The sequence below is a fragment of the Chaetomium fimeti genome (genome assembly GCF_033439085.1).
Source record: "Chaetomium fimeti strain CBS 168.71 chromosome Unknown B0H64scaffold_1, whole genome shotgun sequence".
Lineage (NCBI taxonomy): Eukaryota > Fungi > Ascomycota > Sordariomycetes > Sordariales > Chaetomiaceae > Chaetomium > Chaetomium fimeti.
Window position 1 is genome coordinate 4275095 of NW_026944329.1, and position 20472 is coordinate 4295566.

Here is a 20472-nt window from a genome sequence, read left to right on the forward strand (position 1 = left end):
AGTTTGGTTCGCTGCAGCTCAAAGGGCTTTGCTCTCCAGGAGCCTGGAACTTTCGTTCAACCCCACCACACGACCCAGGCACCTCCCCGCCACCGTCATCCCACCTTCAACGACCGGCCGACGTCAGGCAGATTCCTCCTAAGGCTGAACAACCGACAAGCAGAGCCGAACAGCAGCAGCTCGCTTCCAAATAATATCCCCAAAACAAACACAAGCCAATTAATTCTCAGCGATTTCGCGCACAGTGGTTGCTGGGGTGAGTTCTCGTCTCGCAATTTGCACCCGATTAGCAGCCTCTTGCCCCAGACTCCCTCCTTCCCTTTCGCACATACAACCAACCAACCACCCAACCATTCCCACCCAACAACAACTTCTTCCTCAGAATTAACAAACCCCCCTCGCGACTCGCAGAAACACCTCACCCACCCTCAACCACACCAATCTCTCTCCCCGAAACAACACAACAAAACACACCCCACTACACTCCACGATGGCCGACAACGCCGAGAACGGCAGCCCCCCACCGCCCGGGCCCGAGATGGGCGGCAGCGGCGGCGGCGGCGGCGCGGCAGGCGCAGCAGCGAACGAGCACCTGAATATCAAGGTCACCGACAACAACAACGAGGTCTTCTTCAAGATCAAGCGCAGCACCAAGCTGGAGAAGCTCATGACGGCGTTCTGCGAGCGGCAGGGCAAGACGCCGGCGTCGGTGCGCTTCCTCTTCGAGGGCCAGCGCGTGCAGCCGGCGGATACCCCCGATACGGTGAGTTTTTTTTTCTTTTTCTTTTCTGTTTCTCGGCCTGGTGGGGTTTGGGGGGGTTGTAGAGGGGAGGGGAGGGGTGCTGGGGTGGGAGGGGTTGATTAGGCTACGCGCAAAAACACAAAAGAGAGAGTTTGTTCGCTGACGTATGGTCTGGGGGTTTTAGCTGGAGATGCAAGACGGCGACACCCTGGAAGTCCACCAAGAGCAAGTCGGTGGCTGCTGAGCGCGTTGGGTCGATCGAGGCGGGAAGGTGGGGGAGAGAGGGGGCCGGGTTACTCGGCGATACTGCACCCTCGGCTTTGGGATGGCGAACGGGAATATCGGAGTTTTGCAACTTTACGCCCATCTAGGTGGGCGGGGGCGGGGGGATACCAACGGGAGACGAAGATGCTCATGATGCATGGGGATCTTGTGTCGCTGGATTCCTGCTTGGGGTTGGCGCATCTTGGGGCGCAGTCATCTGGCACATTAGGGAATCACCATTCGCCCTACAGCGCTCATCTACCATTTCGCGATGTTGTTGACGGTGACTTCGGTAGGCTTGCGTCCGATCCAACTGGCTCACTACGCGCGCGCGATGCATAAAGAGGGGGTCTGTTCCCAGCCATCACGTACATACCATGACGCAGCGAGGCGAGATGCAGCCGTGTAGTTATGTCTGAAAACGCCAGGCAAATGATTTCCTACGATGCACCTACAAACCCAGACCTACAAGAAATTGCAAACAAACTCCGGATCTGGCCGACAAACTGGTAAGACATGGCCCCGAAACTACATCAAAATCAACGCCCACGCTTTGCATTCCATGAACAACATGACGCTCCTCACGCCTTCAACTCCCTCTCCATGCAGTGCGTGCACAGGACCACGGTCTCGCCCGGCGCGCCGCGGCCCTCCATGGGGAAGATCTGGCCGTCATCGAAGGCGCCGTTGCAGGTGGCGCAGCGGAAGCACTCGTCGTGCCACTCGCCGCCGAGGGCGCGGACGTACTGGCCGATGACGGCGGTCCGGCACTTGCGGCACTTGGGGGCGCGGCGCTCGGTGCGCTTCGTCTGGCAGGACACGCACCACGCGTAGCCGTCCTTTTCGATGTGCGTCATGCCCTTCTCGAACGGGTCGCCGCACTCGGCGCAGAAGAAGTGGCCAAAGTGCCAGTGGGCGCCCAGCGCCACCACGTGCTGGCCCATGATGGGCGTCTTGCAGTGCTTGCAGCGCGGCGCGAACAGCTCGTGCCAGTCGAGGTGGCAGAAGAAGCGGAGGCGGTCGTCGCCGTCCTCGGCCATGGTCTGGCCGGGCTCCTCGGGGAGCATCTCACCCGCGGCGCGGCGGGCGATGCGTTCGAGGCGTGCCTCGCGGTGGTTATCCGGCTCCGGAGAGATCTCGAGCGCCTCGAGGGAGGTGCCGCAGGTGTAGCAGGTGAAGCACCGCGGGTGGAACCGCTCCGACGTGCCGGCAAGGGACACGAAACGGCCCTCGATAAAGTCACCGCACTCGTGGCAGCGAGCGGTAGCGCGGCTACCGGCCGGCTTCGAAGCGGAAGACCAGTGTCCGTGGGGTCGCGCCGCTTGCCGGACACGAGGCGCCCCAGGTTGCGGTGTGGGGAGCGGACGACGAGAGGCCCCGCCGGTGTTGGCGCTGCTATCGTCGGGCGTTACGATTACAGGTATGCTAGGACCGTCGTCCGCTCCATCGGGCTCAACCACAATAGTAGGAGGGGCCGACGAGGAAGAATCGCCGACCGAAATCACGGGGATAGAAGGCCCATCGACTTTAATAGAGGGCGGAGGGGGTTGTGGGCGGCGTGTAGGCGAAGACGACGCGGCCGGCGAGGCCGCAGAGCCGTCCGTAACAGAGATAGAAGGGATCGCTTGGGTTTGTTGCTGCGGCTGCTGTTTGCGGAGCCCGCCCGGGACGAGGGACGATGGGTGCTTGGCACCCCCCCGCCCGAAAGTCGACTCTTCTGACTTTCCGTCAGTAGCCTCCCCTTGGGGCTTCCAATTTCTTTCAAAGCTTACGATAGGTCTACCGGGTCTATCGCTGACTGCAGAGGGCGTAGGAAGCTTGGGGCTGCGGTCTTTCAGCTTCATGCTCGTTGCCTCCTTGATGTCGTCGCTGCGGATCTCCATGCCGTGCTTACGAGGCACGTCTTCGCGCGGGGCAGGCGGCGTGGCGGCGCGGGAATTGGTTGTGTAAAGAGGATTTCGAGACTGGCTTGGGGGGTTTCGGTGTATCTCGTACTTGGAGACTACCTTCTCGGGTGAGGGAGGGGCAGGCCCAGTTTTCAACCCAGCAGCACCCCTACGGGTGAACTGGAGACGGTTGAGGGGTTCCTTTGGTTTTGGTTTCAGGGGGTTAACAACATCGTCTGACACAGAAGCTCGGGGCCCGTCAGAAGTCTCGTTGTCCGGTTCTTCCCAAATCTGGTCGCCGGAGAAAGGTCTTTGCGCCTCGTTGCTCATCTTCCTCTTCTGTCTGCTTCTGGAGCGCCCTCCTGGAACAGAAGAAGGCTCGGCCGGGATATCGCCATACGATTTGTGATTACTATCCGACGCCGCGGCGGGTTGTGTCGCATCACCGCTTGGTCCCATGTTGGACGCCGGGCGAGATGAGGAAAACGACGGACGACCCAAAACCGGCCCGGGGCTGTCCACCTCGGTTGAGCTACCAGATAGCGAGCCTGAGAGGCGACCCCGAGCAAGACCAGTTGGCGTGACGTCAGTGCCATACCTACCGACACTAGCGGTGCGGGCATGTGCGTAACTGTTCTTGCGCAAGTGTGGTCGGTATTGGTAGGGCGCTCCCGGCTGCGGCATCTTTTCCGGATTCTGGTGCTGCCATACCAGTTCGGCGGCTTCGTCGAGAGCTGCACCATAGATCCGCTTGTCGTCATCGCTCTCCGCCGCGCCCTCCTTTTCCTCCTGGGGCGATTCTTTGAGGTCCATATCTTCCATGGCTCGGCGTAGCGAGAAAGCCTCCTCTTTCTCCATCCACCTCTGTCCACGCTCGATGTAGGTTGCGCTGGGAACGATTTCCGACGGCTTCAGTGGTTGCACAGGGCGGTCCGGATAATAGTCCTTTCCGCGGGCCTTGCTCGAGTATGACGAAACGCTGGGAACGATGGAAGGGCGGCTTGCGGAGGCCAGGACACTCACAGTGTCTGACTGTGTCCGCTGGTGCTGCGGAGGCAAAGTCGATGCGGAGGGTGAAGGAGCATCGATGGAAGGCCGGGTAGTAGTAGTAGTAGTAGACGAGCCAAGAGCGTCATATTTGGAGGCCGGGGGAGGACGGGCACCTGCTGGCCTGTTGACACGGTTGGTGCGAAGACCTGCGAGATAGGCAGCTGCAGTATATGTCAGCAATTGGTCGAGTCGTGAATCGCCGGCTCCTCTCGGGGTGTGTTGATCGTTCCGTACCGAACTGTTCGTTTGACATGTAGGAAGGTGACGGCGGCGTCACCTTCCTTGTGGAGTTTCGCTCCTTGGAGCTGCCGCGTGCAAACATGGCCCCTTAGACCTTGGGTAGGTAGGTAGGTAAATTAGGTAGGCAAGTTTATTGTATCTGCAGCGATAGGTGGTTTTGGGGAAGAGGGGGTTGATTGCAATCGGAGGCCGGAGCTAAAACGGTGCGAGAATGGCTGGGCCTAGCAGCCAGGCTCGACCGCAAGCAATTTATGGGATGCCCTGCAATGTTGTTTATCTGTGAGGGTCAGTGGTCATACGACGTTGCTAGGCAGGTCGAGGAGCACAACAAGCACGGTGAACGGAACGAAGAAAGTAGGTGAGTCAAGAGGCAGTTGATCCGCTGAGGTGCGAGACAAGCCGACAGCTGCATTTCCTGGTTTGCCAGCTGCGATTGGACCACGCCAGCGAGACAAACATGGGTGGGTTCCCACAGCGACCAGCCGGAGCCACCCGTGCACGACCGTGCAGCGCCAGGGCGGGACTCGGAAGCGCCTCCATGCAGCTTCAGCTCAGCGAGGTCCGCCTGCCACGGGTCCGTTTCCAAACAACTTCCATGTCCATGACAAGCAGGCCAGCGCAGAGCCCAGACCGGTTCCCGTGGAGCTTTCTCACCACGAGGAGGCAGGGATGGAGGGATGCAATGCATGTCTTGAACACTGACAAGGGGCTATTTTCTCCAAATCCCAATATCTCGGTTCACCAACTCCATCGCCCCCCACATCGCAATTGGAGGCAAGGCTTGCAACTTAACTCGGGAACTGCCTGAGCACGCTGAGGTAGGTGGGAGGGTGGGTTGGAACTTCCATGTGCACAGCTCGGCACCCGCAGTGACCCGCCACCGCATGCCGGTTCTTCTTTCCCCGCACTCGGCAACACCCATTGGCCCACTTCACAGTCTTGCACCTGAAAATCCGTTTCAATCGAAGGGCGTCTGGGCGTTTGCTTCTCATCCGCAGTTATTCCCGAGTCCGGGCCGGTCCCGGTTCTCAAAGAACCTTACATCAATCATGACCATCTCCAACTTCTCTCGGACCAATGTCAGCCGAAATGGCAAGGCAGTTAAGAACTCATGATACTACAAGGTTAACTAACGCATGAATAGGTAGCTCTATAACCATTCGTTTCTTCTTGGTTCCTCCCCGTCTTATAAACTCTTTGTCTGTACGAAGTACTTGTACATGGGTTCAACAAGGGACATTCGATGCCGAGCATTCATCAATCTTCGAGAATAGGGGCCGAGGATGGACCCTAGTCAGAGCGGCGTTTGGGGTGGATGCGACTTGCATCGGCGGCTCCCGCTAAACCGAACTCGAGGCACATTGGAGGTCTGCCGGGGTGGGGAGAAGGAGGGTGTTGGCTCCGTCGGAACCGCGAGAGCCCTGCAAAAAAATATACCCCGGACTTACACTGTTCTCTTCGGCCGAGTGTAAACTATTAAGCATTGTTTCTGCGGCCCTTTTACGTTGCGTGTTGGATCGTGTTCGTCCCCGGATTTGCCCCCTCCGTGTTGTGCATTTTGTCATCACTGCTTTAGGAACGAGACTTCAAATGTGCCTGCAAAGCAAGTTCCGTTCCTGGTCTTGATTTTTATACCAGCTTCGGAACTTCCATCCATCCAAACGAGGGACATCCAAACGAGGGGCCCCGATGGCTCTGCGCACACCATCCCCTGAACCGGCCCAGCCCGGGTCGATGAAGCCGAAAGAAAACATCCCTAATCCTCTCTCTGGTGAGAAAAGCACAGGATCGGATGACAGCCCGGTCGAAACTGACTCGCCTGAAGAGGCCGAGTTTAAGGAAGGGGGTTATGGCTGGTTAGACACGGACAAGCGACCCCCTCTATGTGTGTGCCTATGCTAATGTTGTTAACAGGGTGGTTGTCTTCTCAGTCCTGCTCGTTAATGCCCATACTTGGGGTCTGAATTCTTCATATGCCGTCTTCCTCGCGTATTACTTACGGTCTGGCACCATCGACGGTTCATCCCCGCTGGGTTTCGCCTTTGTAGGCGGGCTGTCCATCTCTATCTGTACGTTGCCCCCTTTCCGTTGTCTAAAAGAGACTTTCTGACAGGTACTCGGGCAGCCTTGTTGGTGTCCCCGGTAGCTACCTGGTGCATTGGCCGGTTTGGAACCGCCACAACCTTACGAATTGGCGTTGTACTCGAGGCGTAAGTGTTCCATATTTCACACCCTCAGTGCTACGGCATGCTGACGCTGGGTTGTCTCCTCTCACCAGCATATCCTTTATTGGTGCTTCGTTCTCCACCCATATATGGCACCTCCTCCTCAGCCAGGGCGTGTGCTTTGGCCTGGGGTTGGGTTTCTGCTTCACATCCACGGTCGGTGTCGTCCCACAATGGTTCACCAAACGACGCTCGTTCGCGAACTCTGTAGCCACCTGCGGCTCTGGCTTTGGCGGGCTCACATACGCCCTGGGCACGAATGCCATGATCTCCAACCTCGGTCTGGCTTGGGCGTTTCGTATCTTGGCCATTTTGGCCTTTGTGGTGAACGGCGCATGCAGCTTGGTCCTGCGTGACAGGAATAAGGCGGTCGGTGCCGTTCACATAGCCTTCCACAAGGACCTCTTCAAGCGCCTAGAGTTCTGGCTGTTTGTCGGCTGGGGATTCTTCAGCCTCTTAGGCTATGTCATCGTTGTTTTCTCCATCACCGACTATGCCCAGTCGGTGGGCTTTACTGCAAGCCAGGGATCACTCGCCGCATCCATCTTCAACTGTAAGCCCCATCCTCCTTACCACGAACCATCCCATGTATCCCATGCTAATTACTGTCCGCAATATGTCAGTGTCCCAAGGCATTGGAAGACCCGTTATTGGCCTGGTTAGTGACCGGTTCGGGAGGATCAATGTTGCCGGTATCGGGACTCTGATTGCCGGCATTACCGCCTTTTTCCTGTGGATCTTTGCTGGGAGCCATTTCCCGGGGCTCATCGTGTATGTGCTCTTTGGTGGCTTCGCAGGCGTCATATGGCCCTGCGTTGCCCCCGTTGGAGCTGAAGTTGTCGGTTTGCAGCTATTGCCTTCTGGTGCGTATTGACTTCACCCCCAACTGCTACACCTCTGAGGAACTAACCGGGAGTCCCAGCGTTGTCAATTTATTGGCTTGTTCTAGTTCTACCCGCAACATTGTACGTTACCAATACATCCACCCTTGCTCTCCCAAAGCCAGGCTTGCTAACATCCAATAACAGTGCCGAAGTAATTGCTCTCAGCCTCAAGACCTCAGGCGTTGGCGCCTACCTCAACGTTCAAATCTTTACCGGGTCCATGTATATTGCCTCGTTTGCCTTTGGTAATGCACCCCCTACCCCTACCCCTACCCAGAAACTTCTTTCCTAACAATATCGCCAGTGTGGTTATTGAGAAGCTGGAAAATACAACAGTTGGAACTGTTGGGGCCGGACGAGAAGCAGCAAACGGACGGCAACCAAACCCCTGGCGCTAACGGGGAGGGTTCGAGCGAGCCACGGCACTCTGGGTTACGTGCGTATTTGCATGGCATGACCGTAGTCAAACGGGTTTAGAATCGGATCTAGATAGGCGGGCTTCGCACCGTTCATTATTTTCCACTACACACAAGTCACGAACGATTGCGCTACTTTGGGTGCCCCTAATGATGGGGACCCCGGGATATTCACGGCCTACGTCTCAGAAGCACAAACAATGAGCATTTGTAAAGGTGATAATATACGCGTGTTCGACGAGTTCGGGCGATATGTCACCCACACGGCTGTCATCAGAGTGGTGACCGGGATTATCTGGACAGTTCAATAGCCTTAGCCGCCGCGGCCTCGAAATCGTCGAATGCATAGAGCGGCAAGCCACTTTCAGCAATGAGCTTCTGGCCTTCCTCCTCATTTGTACCCCTGATGCGTACTACAACGGGGGTACTGGGTGACAACTCCTTAAAGGCCATGATGATGCCCCTGGCAATCATATCACCGAGAGTCAGCCCGCCAAAGATATTGACAAAAATCACTCGGACTCTCGGGTCCCGCAGGATGATCTCGAAGCTCTGCTTCACCGTCTCCGACGTCGCCTTGCCCCCCGTGTCGAGGAAGTTGGCGGCATGCCCCCGGAGCGCATCAACAGTGTTCATAGCCAACCCCGCGCCGTTGACGAGGGTGCCGACGGCCCCGGGACCCTCGAGCTTGATGTACACGATGCCGTTCTTCTCAGCTTCGACCTCAGCCGGATCCTCTGCGGCGACATTCCGCAGTTGTTGCAACTCGGCTTGTCGACCGCAGCTGCGGTAAGCAGCATCGTCGAAGCCGAAGCGTGCATTGACAACGGTGAGCTCCCCTAAGCGTTCCACTATAGATGTGGATAGGAAGAATGCCTCCTTGTCGTAGAAAATGGCTGTCAAAACCTTGAGAAGATGGCGGAGAGATTTCACGGCGCTTTCGCTTGAACTCAACTGCAAATGCCTCGCAACTTGCTCAATGATGACCGTGTCGTGGTCGTTGCCATAATCGATGGGATACCGTTCCACGGATCCACTTAGTTTGGCCTCCTCAGCGCTCGGCGAAGCAATTATACACGGAGACCGTGTCGCACGTTCGATACCCAGGGCCAAAAGCTTTCGAGTACCGGGCTCCGATGAACCCACCGTAGCACAGTTAATTCCGCCGGCCTCCCGGAGGAGATCCATGCATTGGCCCTCGGAGATATAAAGGTGTCTCCGTTGCTGTCGGTTCAAGAGCGGCCTCTGTTGCTCTCTATGTTGGGGTCTGTGGGCAACAGTGTGAAATTGGCGGCGCTGAGTCCCCCCGAGAGATCGAATGCCAACTTCTTCTCTCAGCCCCAGCTCGAGGGTCACGGTTCTGGCTCCCAACCTTGCCTTCAGCGCCTCACCGAACTCTGCTGGGTGGCCGACTATGGTCGCGCCTGCAGATTCAAGCGCTGCTATCTTGGCCTTTGCGTCCGGTTCCCCGGCAGTGGTGAAGGCGCCGGCGTGGCCCATGATCCGGCCGGTCGCCTCGGTGATACCCGCAACCAAGGCAACCACAGGTCTGAAAGAAATGTCAGTCTCACTGAAACTGCGACTAAGCTGTGCCTGAACTCACTTTGGTGATTTGGCCCGAGAACGGTACTCGCGTATCCTACCAAACCTTCGTCAGACACGTCATCACGGACGAGCGGATACAGATACAACACATACCAGTCAGCGGCGTCAAACTCACCGCGGCCCCCAATTTCACCAATCAAGGCGATGCCATCTGTCTCTGAGTCATGTTCAAGAACAGACAGTGCCTCTTGGAGATTGGTCCCGGGGACGATATCGCCGCCCACGCCGATGCATAAGCTCTGCCCAAGGCCTGCCCTCGTGGTCGAGGCCACTGCTTCGTAACTCAGCGTTCCGGATTTGGCAACAATACCTATTCGTCCGGGCGTAAAGCACGGCAGCGGTTGGAAACCTACGGCAAGATTAGCACCTACGGGCCAGACTATTAGTCTTGGACGGCAAACCTATCCGACACCTGCCAACCGCAGAGATGATACCAGGCGAGTTGGGCCCAACAAGGCGAGACTTGGATTGCGATTTTAGCACGGAGTGGACCTTGAACTGTTAGAATAGATTATTAAAATACAATTTATATCGGCCACGATGGCCTTGCTTACTCGGAGCATGTCATGCAAGGGGATGTGCTCCGCTACAGCTACGATGAGTGGAACTTCGGCTTCTATAGCCTCTTCAATGGCGGCTGCGGCTTGGTGGGCTGCCACATAGATGGCCGTAGCATCTGGCTTTAGCTGTTCCACCGCCTGTCCATGACAACATTAGCTCTTGGCCGGTTTCCGGGGAAAGAGTAAGAGGGCGGCTGCGCAGACCGATCGGACCGTAGGAAGCACCGGAAGGCCGAGATGCTCCGCAGTACGGCCAGGCGTCACGCCCCCAACAATACGGGTGCCCCAGGCAATGGAGTCTTTGGCATTTACTGTCGCCTTAACCCAGAGTCAGCAGCTGCTCGGAATCACCAGGGAGCAGATGGACCCCGGACCAGCTTTCCAGTAAATCCCTGGAAGATCACACGTGTGTGGTTTCCAATTCGAAGATTTGAAAGCGTATCGGAATAGCTATCAAGTCGGGATGTCGTCCACAGGGACCGGCAACGGCAACGGCCAGATGGCGAGCCCGACGTCCTGAGTCGCACCCTGGATCCATATCGACGCAGGCGGGAACCCTGATGCATTTCGGACGCGTATGACACTCGGGCGTTGTTGGGCCAGCTGGCTGAGGAGGGGAGAGAGTTTGAATGTGGATGAGCGCCTTTGCTGCCCGAGAAGCCGAGCCGAGAGCCAGTCTACTTGCCTGGCGTGGCTGGCTGCTGAGCCCAGACCGACTCGATCCTTGGGTACCTATTCGTACTTGGGAGACATGTGGTGCTCGACCCCACATCGTTAACACCAACACCCCAGAGCTGCAAGTGGGGTGTCCCGCCAAATCACCAACGGAGCTCTCCTTTGACCCCTGCCTCGCTGCCAGCACTTTGCTTTGCTGGTGCTTCTTGGCTTTTTGCCTTGAAGCCCAAATTCTTGAAGTCGTCCCGGGCCATCAAGTTGCTAAACACCTAGCAGTTAGTTTACCTGAAGCCACAAGAATAATAAAACGTGTATAAAATCCGGAAAACGCACTGGTCCATCCGGCAACCTAGGTAAGATTTGGCGAGCATCCGGCACTCGTCGTCGTTCATCCCCTTCACCTTTTTCATGCAGCTCAGGTAGGACATCATTACATGCTTGCACTCTCCTAAATCGAAATGAGTAAGCTGCCATCTCACGGAAGGTCATCGCACTTACCGTCATGGTCTAGCGGAAAGCTTCCTCTCTGCGGCCTTGAACGAAAGGGTATTGTCAACAAGGGACGGCAATCGTCTATTCGCTCGAGATTCGGGAACTTACGGGATGGGCCGTGTTGAGGGCAACGGGCCTGGGCTCCCGAAGGTGCTCATACTGTATGTACTGTTCTTGCCCGATGTTCTGAAGGATCAATTCGGACTTTTAAAACCTTCTTCGTACTGTCGCAATTCCGGGTTGAGTGCTGCTGTCCTGGTGTGCCTGCCTGGCGAGAGAGACGAAAAAGAAATCTAGATCACCTGACCCGAGATCGACTTTGGTGAGGTCGAACGATTGCCCAAACCCAACTGAGGTCGTCGAAAACTCGTGAAATGTACAGAAACAAAGATAAACACCGTTTCCGGGTTAGGCGAACAGAAACGGAGTGAGGGGGCAAATAGCGTTCAATTGTTGATGTTTTGAATGTTGAGTTGCCCTTTCCGGGTCCGGCAGCTTTTCGTGAAATGCATGAATACCTGGGCTGATCGAGGTCCCCACAGTGTGAACATTCCATCTCAAGCCTTAGGCCGCAAGATGTGCCAACCAGGGGGCCGAGTGAGTCGACCATGGTGGGGCTGCCTCTGACGCGCGCTCTGCTATGCATTGAGCCCTGAAATTGATCGATGCAGGCTTGAGTGGCCAGGCCGTCTGTGCTTCAAACTTTCCAGCGAATCCATACCCGGTTCAGCTACTCCGCCGGGAGATTTGAGTTTTGTCGAGCTTCGGCTTCCATTATTGAAAACCACAAGATCGACGGACGGGATCGTTCCGCTTGCTTTCACTTCCCTCGTCAGAAAGCCACGACCAGGCGTCGGCTACCCGATTTTCTTCACCTTCTTCCCTCTCGGCCGGACCTCCTCCACTTCTGCGCCGCCTCGCCGCCTACTTGAGCTCGACATACCCTTTTATCGGCGCATACTTATACCAGACACAGGTCATTGCCCAACCCGCAACCGCTGCCATGGCTGCGCTCGGCGACGACTTGCTGGGGACCGTCAACAAGTTGCAGGACCTTGTCTTCAACACTATTGGCAATGACTCCCTAGATCTCCCACAGATTGTATGCACCACCCCCCGCCACCACCACCCCGTCCGACCCCGCGCCACATATTTTAGCTTGGGCTTTCTGACAGTATTTGCGTTCTACAGGTTGTTGTTGGGTCCCAGTCCGCGGGCAAGTCGTCTGTTCTCGAGAACATTGTCGGCCGGGATTTCCTCCCCCGTGGCAGCGGCATTGTCACTCGACGGCCCCTCATCCTACAGCTTATCAATGTGCCCGACGACGACGGTGGAGATGACCCGAATGCCCGCTACCGGAGCCCGACTCAGGCCGCCCCTAACGAGTGGGCTGAATTTCACCACATCCCCAACCGCCGGTTCAATGACTTTGGCGATGTCAAGCGGGAGATCGAGAACGAGACCTCGAGGGTGGCGGGGAACAACAAGGGCATCAATCGCCAGGCCATCAACCTGAAGATATTTTCCCCAAACGTCTTGAACCTGACCCTTGTTGACTTGCCGGGTCTCACAAAGGTCAGTCCCAGAGTGTTGTTTGGTACTTGATGGTGGTCTAACCAGCGCCCCGCAGGTGCCCATTGGAGACCAACCGACGGACATCGAAAAGCAGACACGCAACCTAATCTCCGAGTACATTGCGAAACCTAATAGCATTGTCCTGGCTGTCTCACCCGCAAATGTCGACATCGTCAACTCGGAGGCTCTGAAGCTTGCCCGGCACGTCGATCCTCTGGGACGGAGGACGATCGGTGTGCTGACCAAGGTCGACTTGATGGATCACGGCACCAACGCTCTTGACATCCTATCCGGGCGCGTCTACCCTCTGAAACTAGGTTGGATCGGCGTGGTGAACCGGTCGCAGCAAGATATCCAAGGCAACAAACCCATGGAAGATGCGTTGAAGTCCGAGTCCGACTTCTTCAGACATCACCCGGCTTATAGGAACATCGCGACCCGTTGTGGCACGCGCTTCCTCGCCAAGACGCTCAACACCACCCTAATGGCTCACATTCGAGACCGTCTTCCCGATATCAAGGCCCGCTTAAATACCCTCATGGGGCAAACCCAACAGGAGCTTGCCAGCTACGGAGACATGCATTTTAGCGGGAAGGAGCATCGCGGCTCACTTATCCTGCAACTCATGACCCGTTTTGCGACATCCTTCATATCCTCCATTGATGGCACTTCAACGGAAATCTCGACAAAAGAACTCTGCGGAGGCGCCCGCATCTATTACATCTTCAACTCCGTCTTTGGGAGCTCGCTGGAATCGATCGACCCTACTTCGAACCTCTCTGTCCTCGACATCCGGACGGCCATCCGCAACTCGACAGGCCCGCGCCCGAGTCTGTTTGTCCCTGAGATGGCTTTTGAATTGCTTGTTAAGCCCCAGATTAAGCTCCTCGAGGTCCCGAGTCAACGGTGCGTTGAGCTAGTGTATGAAGAGCTCATCAAGATCTGCCATACCTGCGGCTCCACCGAACTCTCGCGGTTTCCTAGGATGCAGGCCAAGCTCATCGAGGTCGTCTCGGACCTCCTTAGGGAGCGGCTCGGCCCCGCGTCTGGCTACGTCGAGTCGCTCATATCCATTCAGCGTGCGTACATCAATACCAACCATCCCAACTTCCTCGGCGCTGCTGCTGCTATGAGTCACGTCGTGACCAATAAGCAAGAGCGGGAGAGGAAGCGCCTGATACAAGAGGAACGGGAACGGCGAGAGCGGAGGCGGATGAAGGAGCTTGGCGCCAATGGCGTCGACACTCCCGCCGAGGAGGAAGATGAGAATGCCGTAACGGAGAGGGGCGATAACGTCGCGGTACGGAAAGCGCCCGGAAAGGCCTCACGCAGCGACTCGCCAGCCGTTCGGGATCGGTCTACCAGCGGCATCGCTGCTGCCCTCAACGGGGTCCGATCCGCGTCCCCCTCTCCGTTCAACGGGCAGGGTGTGGGCGGCGCTAAGGACTCGTTCCTGAACTACTTCTTCGGTAAGGACGGCGCCATCGTGCCAGGCGCTCCGCCGCCGAATTCAAATATCGGCCGCCACGTGACCCACTCCATCGAGCCGAGCTTCAGCCAAAGTATGAGGCGACAGGACGAGAAAGCTTTGCGGTCTCCGCCGCCAGCGCCCATCCGGGTGGACGATGCCCTTGATTTCACAGGAGGGTCCAAGGGAACGGACCTTGTAAGTTCAATTCTCGTGCAGTGTCTTCCACTTTTCGTGTCTAGTCAAAGCTAACCAACCACCCAGGTTAACAACGGCGACCCGGCCATGACCGACCGCGAGGCTATGGAGACAGAGTTGATCCGAGCGCTGATTAGCTCCTACTTCAACATTGTCCGTGAGAGCATTGCCGATCAAGTGCCCAAGGCAATCATGCACCTTTTGGTCAACCACTGCAAGGACGTTGTCCAGAACCGGCTCGTGAGCGAGTTGTACAGGGAGACCCTCTTCGAGGAGCTTCTTTACGAGGATGATGCGGTGAAGAAGGACCGTGAGAAGTGCGAGAAGCTGCTCGAGACGTACCGAGAGGCCGCCAAGATCATCGGCGAGGTTGTATAGATAGCCCCAGCTTGTTGATATTAAGAACAGTGGACTGATTTCGGGGGTTCTCGGTGTTGCTGTACCGTACACGAGTCTAGCTAGCCCTGGGCCTGGGCGAAGGATGGCCATATATGTTGTTGGTGTTTGGGCGCTGGGTTTTGGACCTCTCTCTTAGTCGGAGCGGGCCTTCGCGGCCGCTGAGGAGGCTAGTCTTGTATAACATCAGAAGTCATAGCCGGGCAGGGATGGAGGAACAGCTGCGCCTGAGGACCGCCATGTCATGGGCCTCGACAGGAGCAGCCACGGCTTTGTTGCCGTTACTCCCTCGATCTAAGCTGTAAATACATAAGGACCACAATCTTCCCCTCAATAGTTGCGTTATTAGACACGGTTTATCTCCTAGATCGGACCTCGCATTCATCGTAATTTAAAGAGATCTCAATTTAAAACCACCGGTTGTATTCGTTGGGTTGTGGGATTTGGCGTTCACGTTGGGGGTTATGGATCTTGCCTCGACCGCTGTGTTTTTAGTGCGTCAGTTCCTGGGGCGGTAATGATCAGCACTAAACGAGGTCTCCCTTCCTCCACTACACAGCTTACCTAATACCGCACTTGCCCCCCGGGCCAGCTCCAGGTTGCTTGAAAGTCATTCTTTCCCTAAACTCCATCACTGGGTTTTCTCACTGACCGATGTCAGCTATTTGTTGTTCTTTGTGACGCGTCCTCGCCCATCTCCGCCTTCGTCCTAAATTCTACACTGCACGCTATTTGGTGCGCAATTGCTTGACTGACCGGCCACACCAGGGTGCCACCTCACGACTCGTCCTGCGTTTATTCCGGACCGCGACTTTCAAAAGTCCTCAGCTTTTGGTCCAGCGGCGCACTGGGGGTGTTCCACTTCCCACAACACCAGCACAGCAAGCTGATCGGATTTTTCTTCCTTCATTGACACTGGGCCTAGCTGCCAGTCAAGTTTTCTATTGGCTCCTATACCCACAGATAGGAGGTTCTTGGAGACAACGGTCACATCCCTAGCCGTTGTCCATCGATTCCTACTTCCCTTTTCTTGACAAGTGTTATACCCGCTTCATTCCTGTAACACTGCCACCATTTTGTTCGATACACTGGTGCGGTGTTTTCTTTTCTGTTTTTTTTTTTTTCTTTTCCTACTCTTTCATTCCCACCGGCCGTACCTTCCCGCCTCATGCCCCAAGACGCGCATCCGAGCGGCGCGGACAATGACCAGACACCAGCGACCGTTCTTGCGATGGGTCGGGTAAAGGGCGGCGGCGGAGTGGGCTTCGGCCGGGACATGGCGAATGATGCACACGTCGGCGGATCTAGCGCGACTGACGGCCCGTTTGTGGTCGGGAAAAAGCGCAAGTCGCCCGACCGTGATGTTGGGTCTGGCCTCGCCGAGGCGACAAGTCGTTGGCCAGGTCGTGACCCCAAGAAGATCAAGCTACCGGGCGACCACGCAAATCTGGGGGCCCTATCAGTCTCAACGCCAGGAAACCTCCCGGGTCCAGACTGGTCTCTTTTACCTCGGGAGGTATGGCACTATGTTCTTACCTACTGTCCGCCCAAGTCGTTGGGAAAGTTGCTGGCTGTCAACAAGCGGTTCAATGTCTACCTTGATCCCGCCTCGCCGGTTCACGCAGACCTTCCTTCTGTGACCCACGGCGCACTCAGGCCCATGGAACCCAATGCCATCTGGCAAGCTTCGCGGCGGCTCTTCTGGCCACAGATGCCTGCGCCTCTACGGTCCAGCCCTGAGCTTGATATGTGGCGGCTTGCATGCTCTCCTAGGTGCCAAGCCTGCGGTAGGGTTAACGCCCGGGGCCAGACTGCTCAGAATCCCCTCCATCCTGGCCCGGGCACTGATGGTGTGGCTGTCATTTGGGCCTTTGGCAGTCGAATGTGCTCGGCTTGTCTTTTGAAGAGCTCTGACAAGGTTTGTAAACTACTCGGAACGGTGAAGAAGTGATGGTGCTTGCCAGTGTCTAACTAACCTTGGGTAGGAGGTCGACCTGCAAATATCGCCGTCTATCCCCTCTGCCATCATCCCCGCACTTCCCTTCGTCTTCCTCACGCAAGATCGCGATGTTTTTACGGCTACTATGCTCGAAGCAAATCAGATACCCGCGGATCTGGAAGTTACCAAACTCTTCTCAAAGTCGGACGTCCAAGCTCTCCAGGAGGAGTTCCTCCAGGTCAAAGATATGGGTCAAGGAACTGTGAGCGAATGGCTTAAGGGCCTTCCCGGCCGGGGTAGCGACATCCAGCACGACGCATCAAAATGGGAGAAATGGGAATCATCTGGCGGTCTTGCGAAGATGTGCTCACTCCTCCACCCGGGATATGAAGCACAGGCTCCGATGACCCAAAAGCCATCGACAAACACAATCCCTACCACATTGGCCTCCCAGGGGCGCCAGGAACGGACTGCCGAGCAAGCTGCGGAGCTGAAGGCGGCTAGAAAGGCGGAAATTGAGCGACGGTCTTTGCTGTTGGATCCGCCGCTGAGCGCTGAGGTCCTTGGCCGCATCCCTGCTTTTCAGGCCGCTACGCACATCGTTGCGCGGCTGGATGACGAGGCTTGGGAGCGGCTCAAACCACGACTGTTAGCACAGCGAGCTGACGCAGAAAAGACATTACAGAGTGAGCCCAAATCCGAGCCCACGGACGGGCAACCGAACCTCGACACAACCACTCTAGCCACGGATAAGGAGGCTCGCGACCGTGTTGACAAGCATTGGGAGGTGGCGCAGGCCCCCCTGCGCGTGAGAATTGCCAACTACGCAGACGAAGTCATCCGGGACAGCTGGGGCAAAGGCAAAAAAGTCACAAGAGAGAGCTGCTCACGATTTGCAGTCGACTCACTCATTTACGTTCGGGCGAGATTCTACGCCGAAGTCGCTAAGGATGCCGCTACTGCAAAGGCAGCTGGCAAATCGCCTCCCTTGGACCCTCCAGAGGGTCCTTTCACCCAGAAGTTAACATTGGAAAACATGAAGTGGATCTTTGACTCGAAGTTCAAGCCGCACACTGAGCCGTTACGCAAGGAGCTCTTCTATTGCAATGGTTGCGAGGGGAACTACAAGTCGTTCGGCTTCGAGGGCGTCATCCAGCATTACGCAGCGAAACACACGAGCACCCTCAGCCGAGGGAGCATTGTTGTTCACTGGAGGGCCGAATGGCCGGAGCACCCGCCCTTCAGCGCAACAGCCCGATCCGCCAAATCCTCCTCTCACCCTCGCGCCCCGGGTGGCTTTACCGTCAACGGAGGTGCACCTTTACCCCCCAACTACTCTTATCAAACACCGGGAACCGTGCCCGCTCCCCTGGGTCCCGGTTATCCATACGGATACACTCCACCAACGTATAGTGGTCATTATCAACCGCCTCCACTGCCGCAACCCACTGCTGCTGCTCCGTTTGTGCCGGCGGCTAGCTATGAGCAACAACCGCCCTATGTGGCCCCAGCTGCCGCTTACCCCGCTTATCCTCCCCCCGGCCTTCCCTATACTGGCCCAGCCGTTGAACCACCACCAAACCATGCGCCTCCTCGCATCGGGCACTACGATTATCAGTATGGACCGTACCAGGCGAATGGCATTCAACACACCTCAGCCCAGCCCTCGACCTACCCAGGTCTCGGTCAGACCCAGGTAGACGACATTGCGCGGAACTCCCGCGAGGTGTGGCGGGTCTTAAGTGATATCCGAGATCTCCCCGGCAACGTGAAGGTTTCGGTGACAATCCACCATCTAGTTAAGAGGTTCCAGTCTCGGTTTTACGAAACGCCGCCGCTATCGATGTTCATAGACGGCTTGTCCAATAACAAAGAGATGCGTCCTGTTCGCAACGTCAACGGGCTCGTTTGCAAGGCCTGTCACTTGGGACTCGGCAACGCTGTTTCGGTGGAGCAAGATAGGAAGAACTTCTCACTACCACAGCTCGCGAACCATTTTCAGTCCAGGCACATCGAGCCGATGCAGAGCTTACAGGCGGCCGCCGAACCTTTGGATTGGGTTACCGACATGGTTTTGGTTCCCAATCTTGCCCTCCTCCCAAGCATCGCTTCGTCGGCTAACGAGCCTCAGAAAGCGCTGCTCTCGGCCGCATTTCCGACTGCGTTTGAGCCGCCGCCGCCCCCCGCCACCGACCAGCTCCAGTCACAAAGCGGTCAAGGCGGACAGATTTCCAATGAGGCACATCCCACTAGCACAGCGGATGCTTGGAGAGGACCATTAGCAACCGGAAGCCACTTGGGTCGCTCTACTGCCATGGATCCTGTAAAAGCTAGCCTCTTCTCCGGCTATCGCACCCCGGGCGAGTCATCCCACAGCACGATTCCGACAACTCTTTTAGAGAACGAGCATCGAGTAGCACACAATGCTGGTGACCGGTACTCGCCGCACGGATCACGACTTGGCTGGGGACAAGGTGGATTGCATAACGACGAAAAGGTGGCGAACGAAAAGAGAGAAGGGAGGGATTCTCAAAACGGGGATGATTCCGGCGACGAGGATTTCGGAAAACATTTCAAAAATTTCAAAAACGGCCAGGAGAAAAAGGCGCGCAACAAGAAGAAAAAGCTCGAGGAGAAAAGGGCACGCAGGGAGAAAAGACTGGCTGCATGGAAAGAGAAAAGAGCTCACGGGGAGCAGAAATCCCGTGAGGGGAAAGGGGTTCGCGAGGAAGCAGATGTGCGCACCATGCGCGCCACAACCCGGGCCGCAACCCAGTTGGCGCAGTCGTCCTTCGGCGTACTTGAAGGGGTTAAGACGGGAGCTGCACCTCAAAGCCAGGCCCCAGCACAGCAAAATGCTCAGGCGTCACAGCAGATTGGGGAGAGCTCCTCGAATAAGGAGCAAGAACCCGGATCGTATTTCGATCAGAGGCCGATACCTCAGTCCCAAGGCCAACAAGCGACATCAAACCCTACATTGTACGCGAACAATGGCCCCTCGGAAGTCCCCCCAGCCTTCCGGACTAGCCGAGGAACGCATGACCAGCATGGTGATAGGGAGGCCTGGGCACGACATTTCCTCCCAGCTGACGAGCGACAAGCCGATCCTGTGTATTACTCCAGACCAGCACCAGTGGAGAGTCCACGGGACGCCTATGGGCCCCAGCGGATACAGGCCGGCTACCCCGGCCCATTGCCGGGCTATGCCCAAGAAGAACGCCTCGGCCCACCGGCCCCTCGGACTGAAGGCGGCATTCACGGGACATCGCTTCCAGAAGCAGACTACCGCCGGTATCGCGACGATGTGCACATGGCTCCACGACCGCCGGTCGAGGCATATGAGATTGTACACGTCATCGACGAGCACGGGGAATACTATATCCGTCGGCCAGCGCGGCGCGAGCCGGATTCGCGGTATCTGTATGAAGAGCGGAGGATCCGCCACGATGCTGGCCCCTACCCTACCCGCGAGCATTTGTACGATCATGTTTCCCGGCCAGGTTTGGTCCCAGAGGGGTACCGCGGGAGCGTGGCTTCAGACAGCCGGCCAGGTAACCGACGGGCTGACCCGGGCTACCATGAGGAGTATGACCCCCGGTTTCCGGCTGCCTGAAAAAGTCTCAGTCGTGCGTGTGATGGCAACTTTTTCGCCACTCGCTGTTTCGGGGCGAAAGCAGTTACTGTGTAGTTATTTGTTCAGGGGAAGATTCTCAACCCCGTGTATTTATTCTGTTGACCACAAATACCCTTGTAGCCAAGTGATCCTCCAAACTGGGGGCACAAGATAGTTAATATCTCGGGTGTGTTTTTGACGTCAGCGCAGTGCAGCGCGAGGCACTCATGGCTCCCCACCGGTT

General features: G+C 56.7%; 7 protein-coding genes across 7 annotated transcripts; 4 read left to right on the forward strand and 3 right to left on the reverse strand.

Moving 5' to 3' along the window:
- Positions 1 to 490: 490 nt before the first annotated feature.
- Positions 491 to 986, forward strand: B0H64DRAFT_438272 (ubiquitin-related domain-containing protein; the record flags this gene model as incomplete). Its single annotated transcript, XM_062806329.1, has 2 exons — positions 491 to 763; positions 927 to 986. The coding sequence occupies 2 exons, from the start codon at positions 491 to 493 to the stop codon at positions 984 to 986; spliced, it is 333 nt and encodes a 110-aa protein (XP_062664686.1).
- Positions 987 to 1413: 427 nt separating this feature from the next.
- Positions 1414 to 4570, reverse strand: B0H64DRAFT_382801 (uncharacterized protein). Its single transcript, XM_062802901.1, has 2 exons — positions 4177 to 4570; positions 1414 to 4103 (listed from the first exon to the last, which is right to left on the reverse strand). Exons 1-2 carry the CDS (start codon positions 4262 to 4264, stop codon positions 1588 to 1590), a joined length of 2604 nt encoding a protein of 867 aa, XP_062664687.1. The 5' UTR covers positions 4265 to 4570; the 3' UTR covers positions 1414 to 1587.
- A 1035-nt stretch (positions 4571 to 5605) lies between these two features.
- On the forward strand, positions 5606 to 7894 carry B0H64DRAFT_32710 (major facilitator superfamily domain-containing protein). The gene is made up of 8 exons (XM_062800767.1): positions 5606 to 6038; positions 6097 to 6251; positions 6308 to 6392; positions 6461 to 6960; positions 7031 to 7270; positions 7330 to 7372; positions 7436 to 7536; positions 7596 to 7894. Exons 1-8 carry the CDS (start codon positions 5872 to 5874, stop codon positions 7766 to 7768), a joined length of 1464 nt encoding a protein of 487 aa, XP_062664688.1. The 5' UTR covers positions 5606 to 5871; the 3' UTR covers positions 7769 to 7894.
- Position 7895: 1 nt separating this feature from the next.
- On the reverse strand, positions 7896 to 10630 carry B0H64DRAFT_32566 (succinyl-CoA synthetase-like protein). The gene is made up of 7 exons (XM_062800708.1): positions 10247 to 10630; positions 10077 to 10190; positions 9867 to 10010; positions 9714 to 9804; positions 9406 to 9661; positions 9311 to 9346; positions 7896 to 9256 (listed from the first exon to the last, which is right to left on the reverse strand). The coding sequence occupies exons 1-7, from the start codon at positions 10436 to 10438 to the stop codon at positions 7999 to 8001; spliced, it is 2091 nt and encodes a 696-aa protein (XP_062664689.1). The 5' UTR covers positions 10439 to 10630; the 3' UTR covers positions 7896 to 7998.
- B0H64DRAFT_32560 (uncharacterized protein) lies at positions 10565 to 11322 on the reverse strand. Its single transcript, XM_062800704.1, has 4 exons — positions 11148 to 11322; positions 11046 to 11080; positions 10881 to 10995; positions 10565 to 10808 (listed from the first exon to the last, which is right to left on the reverse strand). Exons 1-4 carry the CDS (start codon positions 11195 to 11197, stop codon positions 10691 to 10693), a joined length of 318 nt encoding a protein of 105 aa, XP_062664690.1. The 5' UTR covers positions 11198 to 11322; the 3' UTR covers positions 10565 to 10690.
- Positions 11323 to 11730: 408 nt separating this feature from the next.
- On the forward strand, positions 11731 to 15128 carry B0H64DRAFT_429095 (Dynamin central region-domain-containing protein). The gene is made up of 4 exons (XM_062805880.1): positions 11731 to 12141; positions 12231 to 12614; positions 12670 to 14280; positions 14347 to 15128. The coding sequence occupies exons 1-4, from the start codon at positions 12043 to 12045 to the stop codon at positions 14656 to 14658; spliced, it is 2406 nt and encodes an 801-aa protein (XP_062664691.1). The 5' UTR covers positions 11731 to 12042; the 3' UTR covers positions 14659 to 15128.
- A 489-nt stretch (positions 15129 to 15617) lies between these two features.
- B0H64DRAFT_32769 (uncharacterized protein) lies at positions 15618 to 20270 on the forward strand. The gene is made up of 2 exons (XM_062800793.1): positions 15618 to 16594; positions 16662 to 20270. The coding sequence occupies exons 1-2, from the start codon at positions 15845 to 15847 to the stop codon at positions 20226 to 20228; spliced, it is 4317 nt and encodes a 1438-aa protein (XP_062664692.1). The 5' UTR covers positions 15618 to 15844; the 3' UTR covers positions 20229 to 20270.
- Positions 20271 to 20472: the final 202 nt, after the last annotated feature.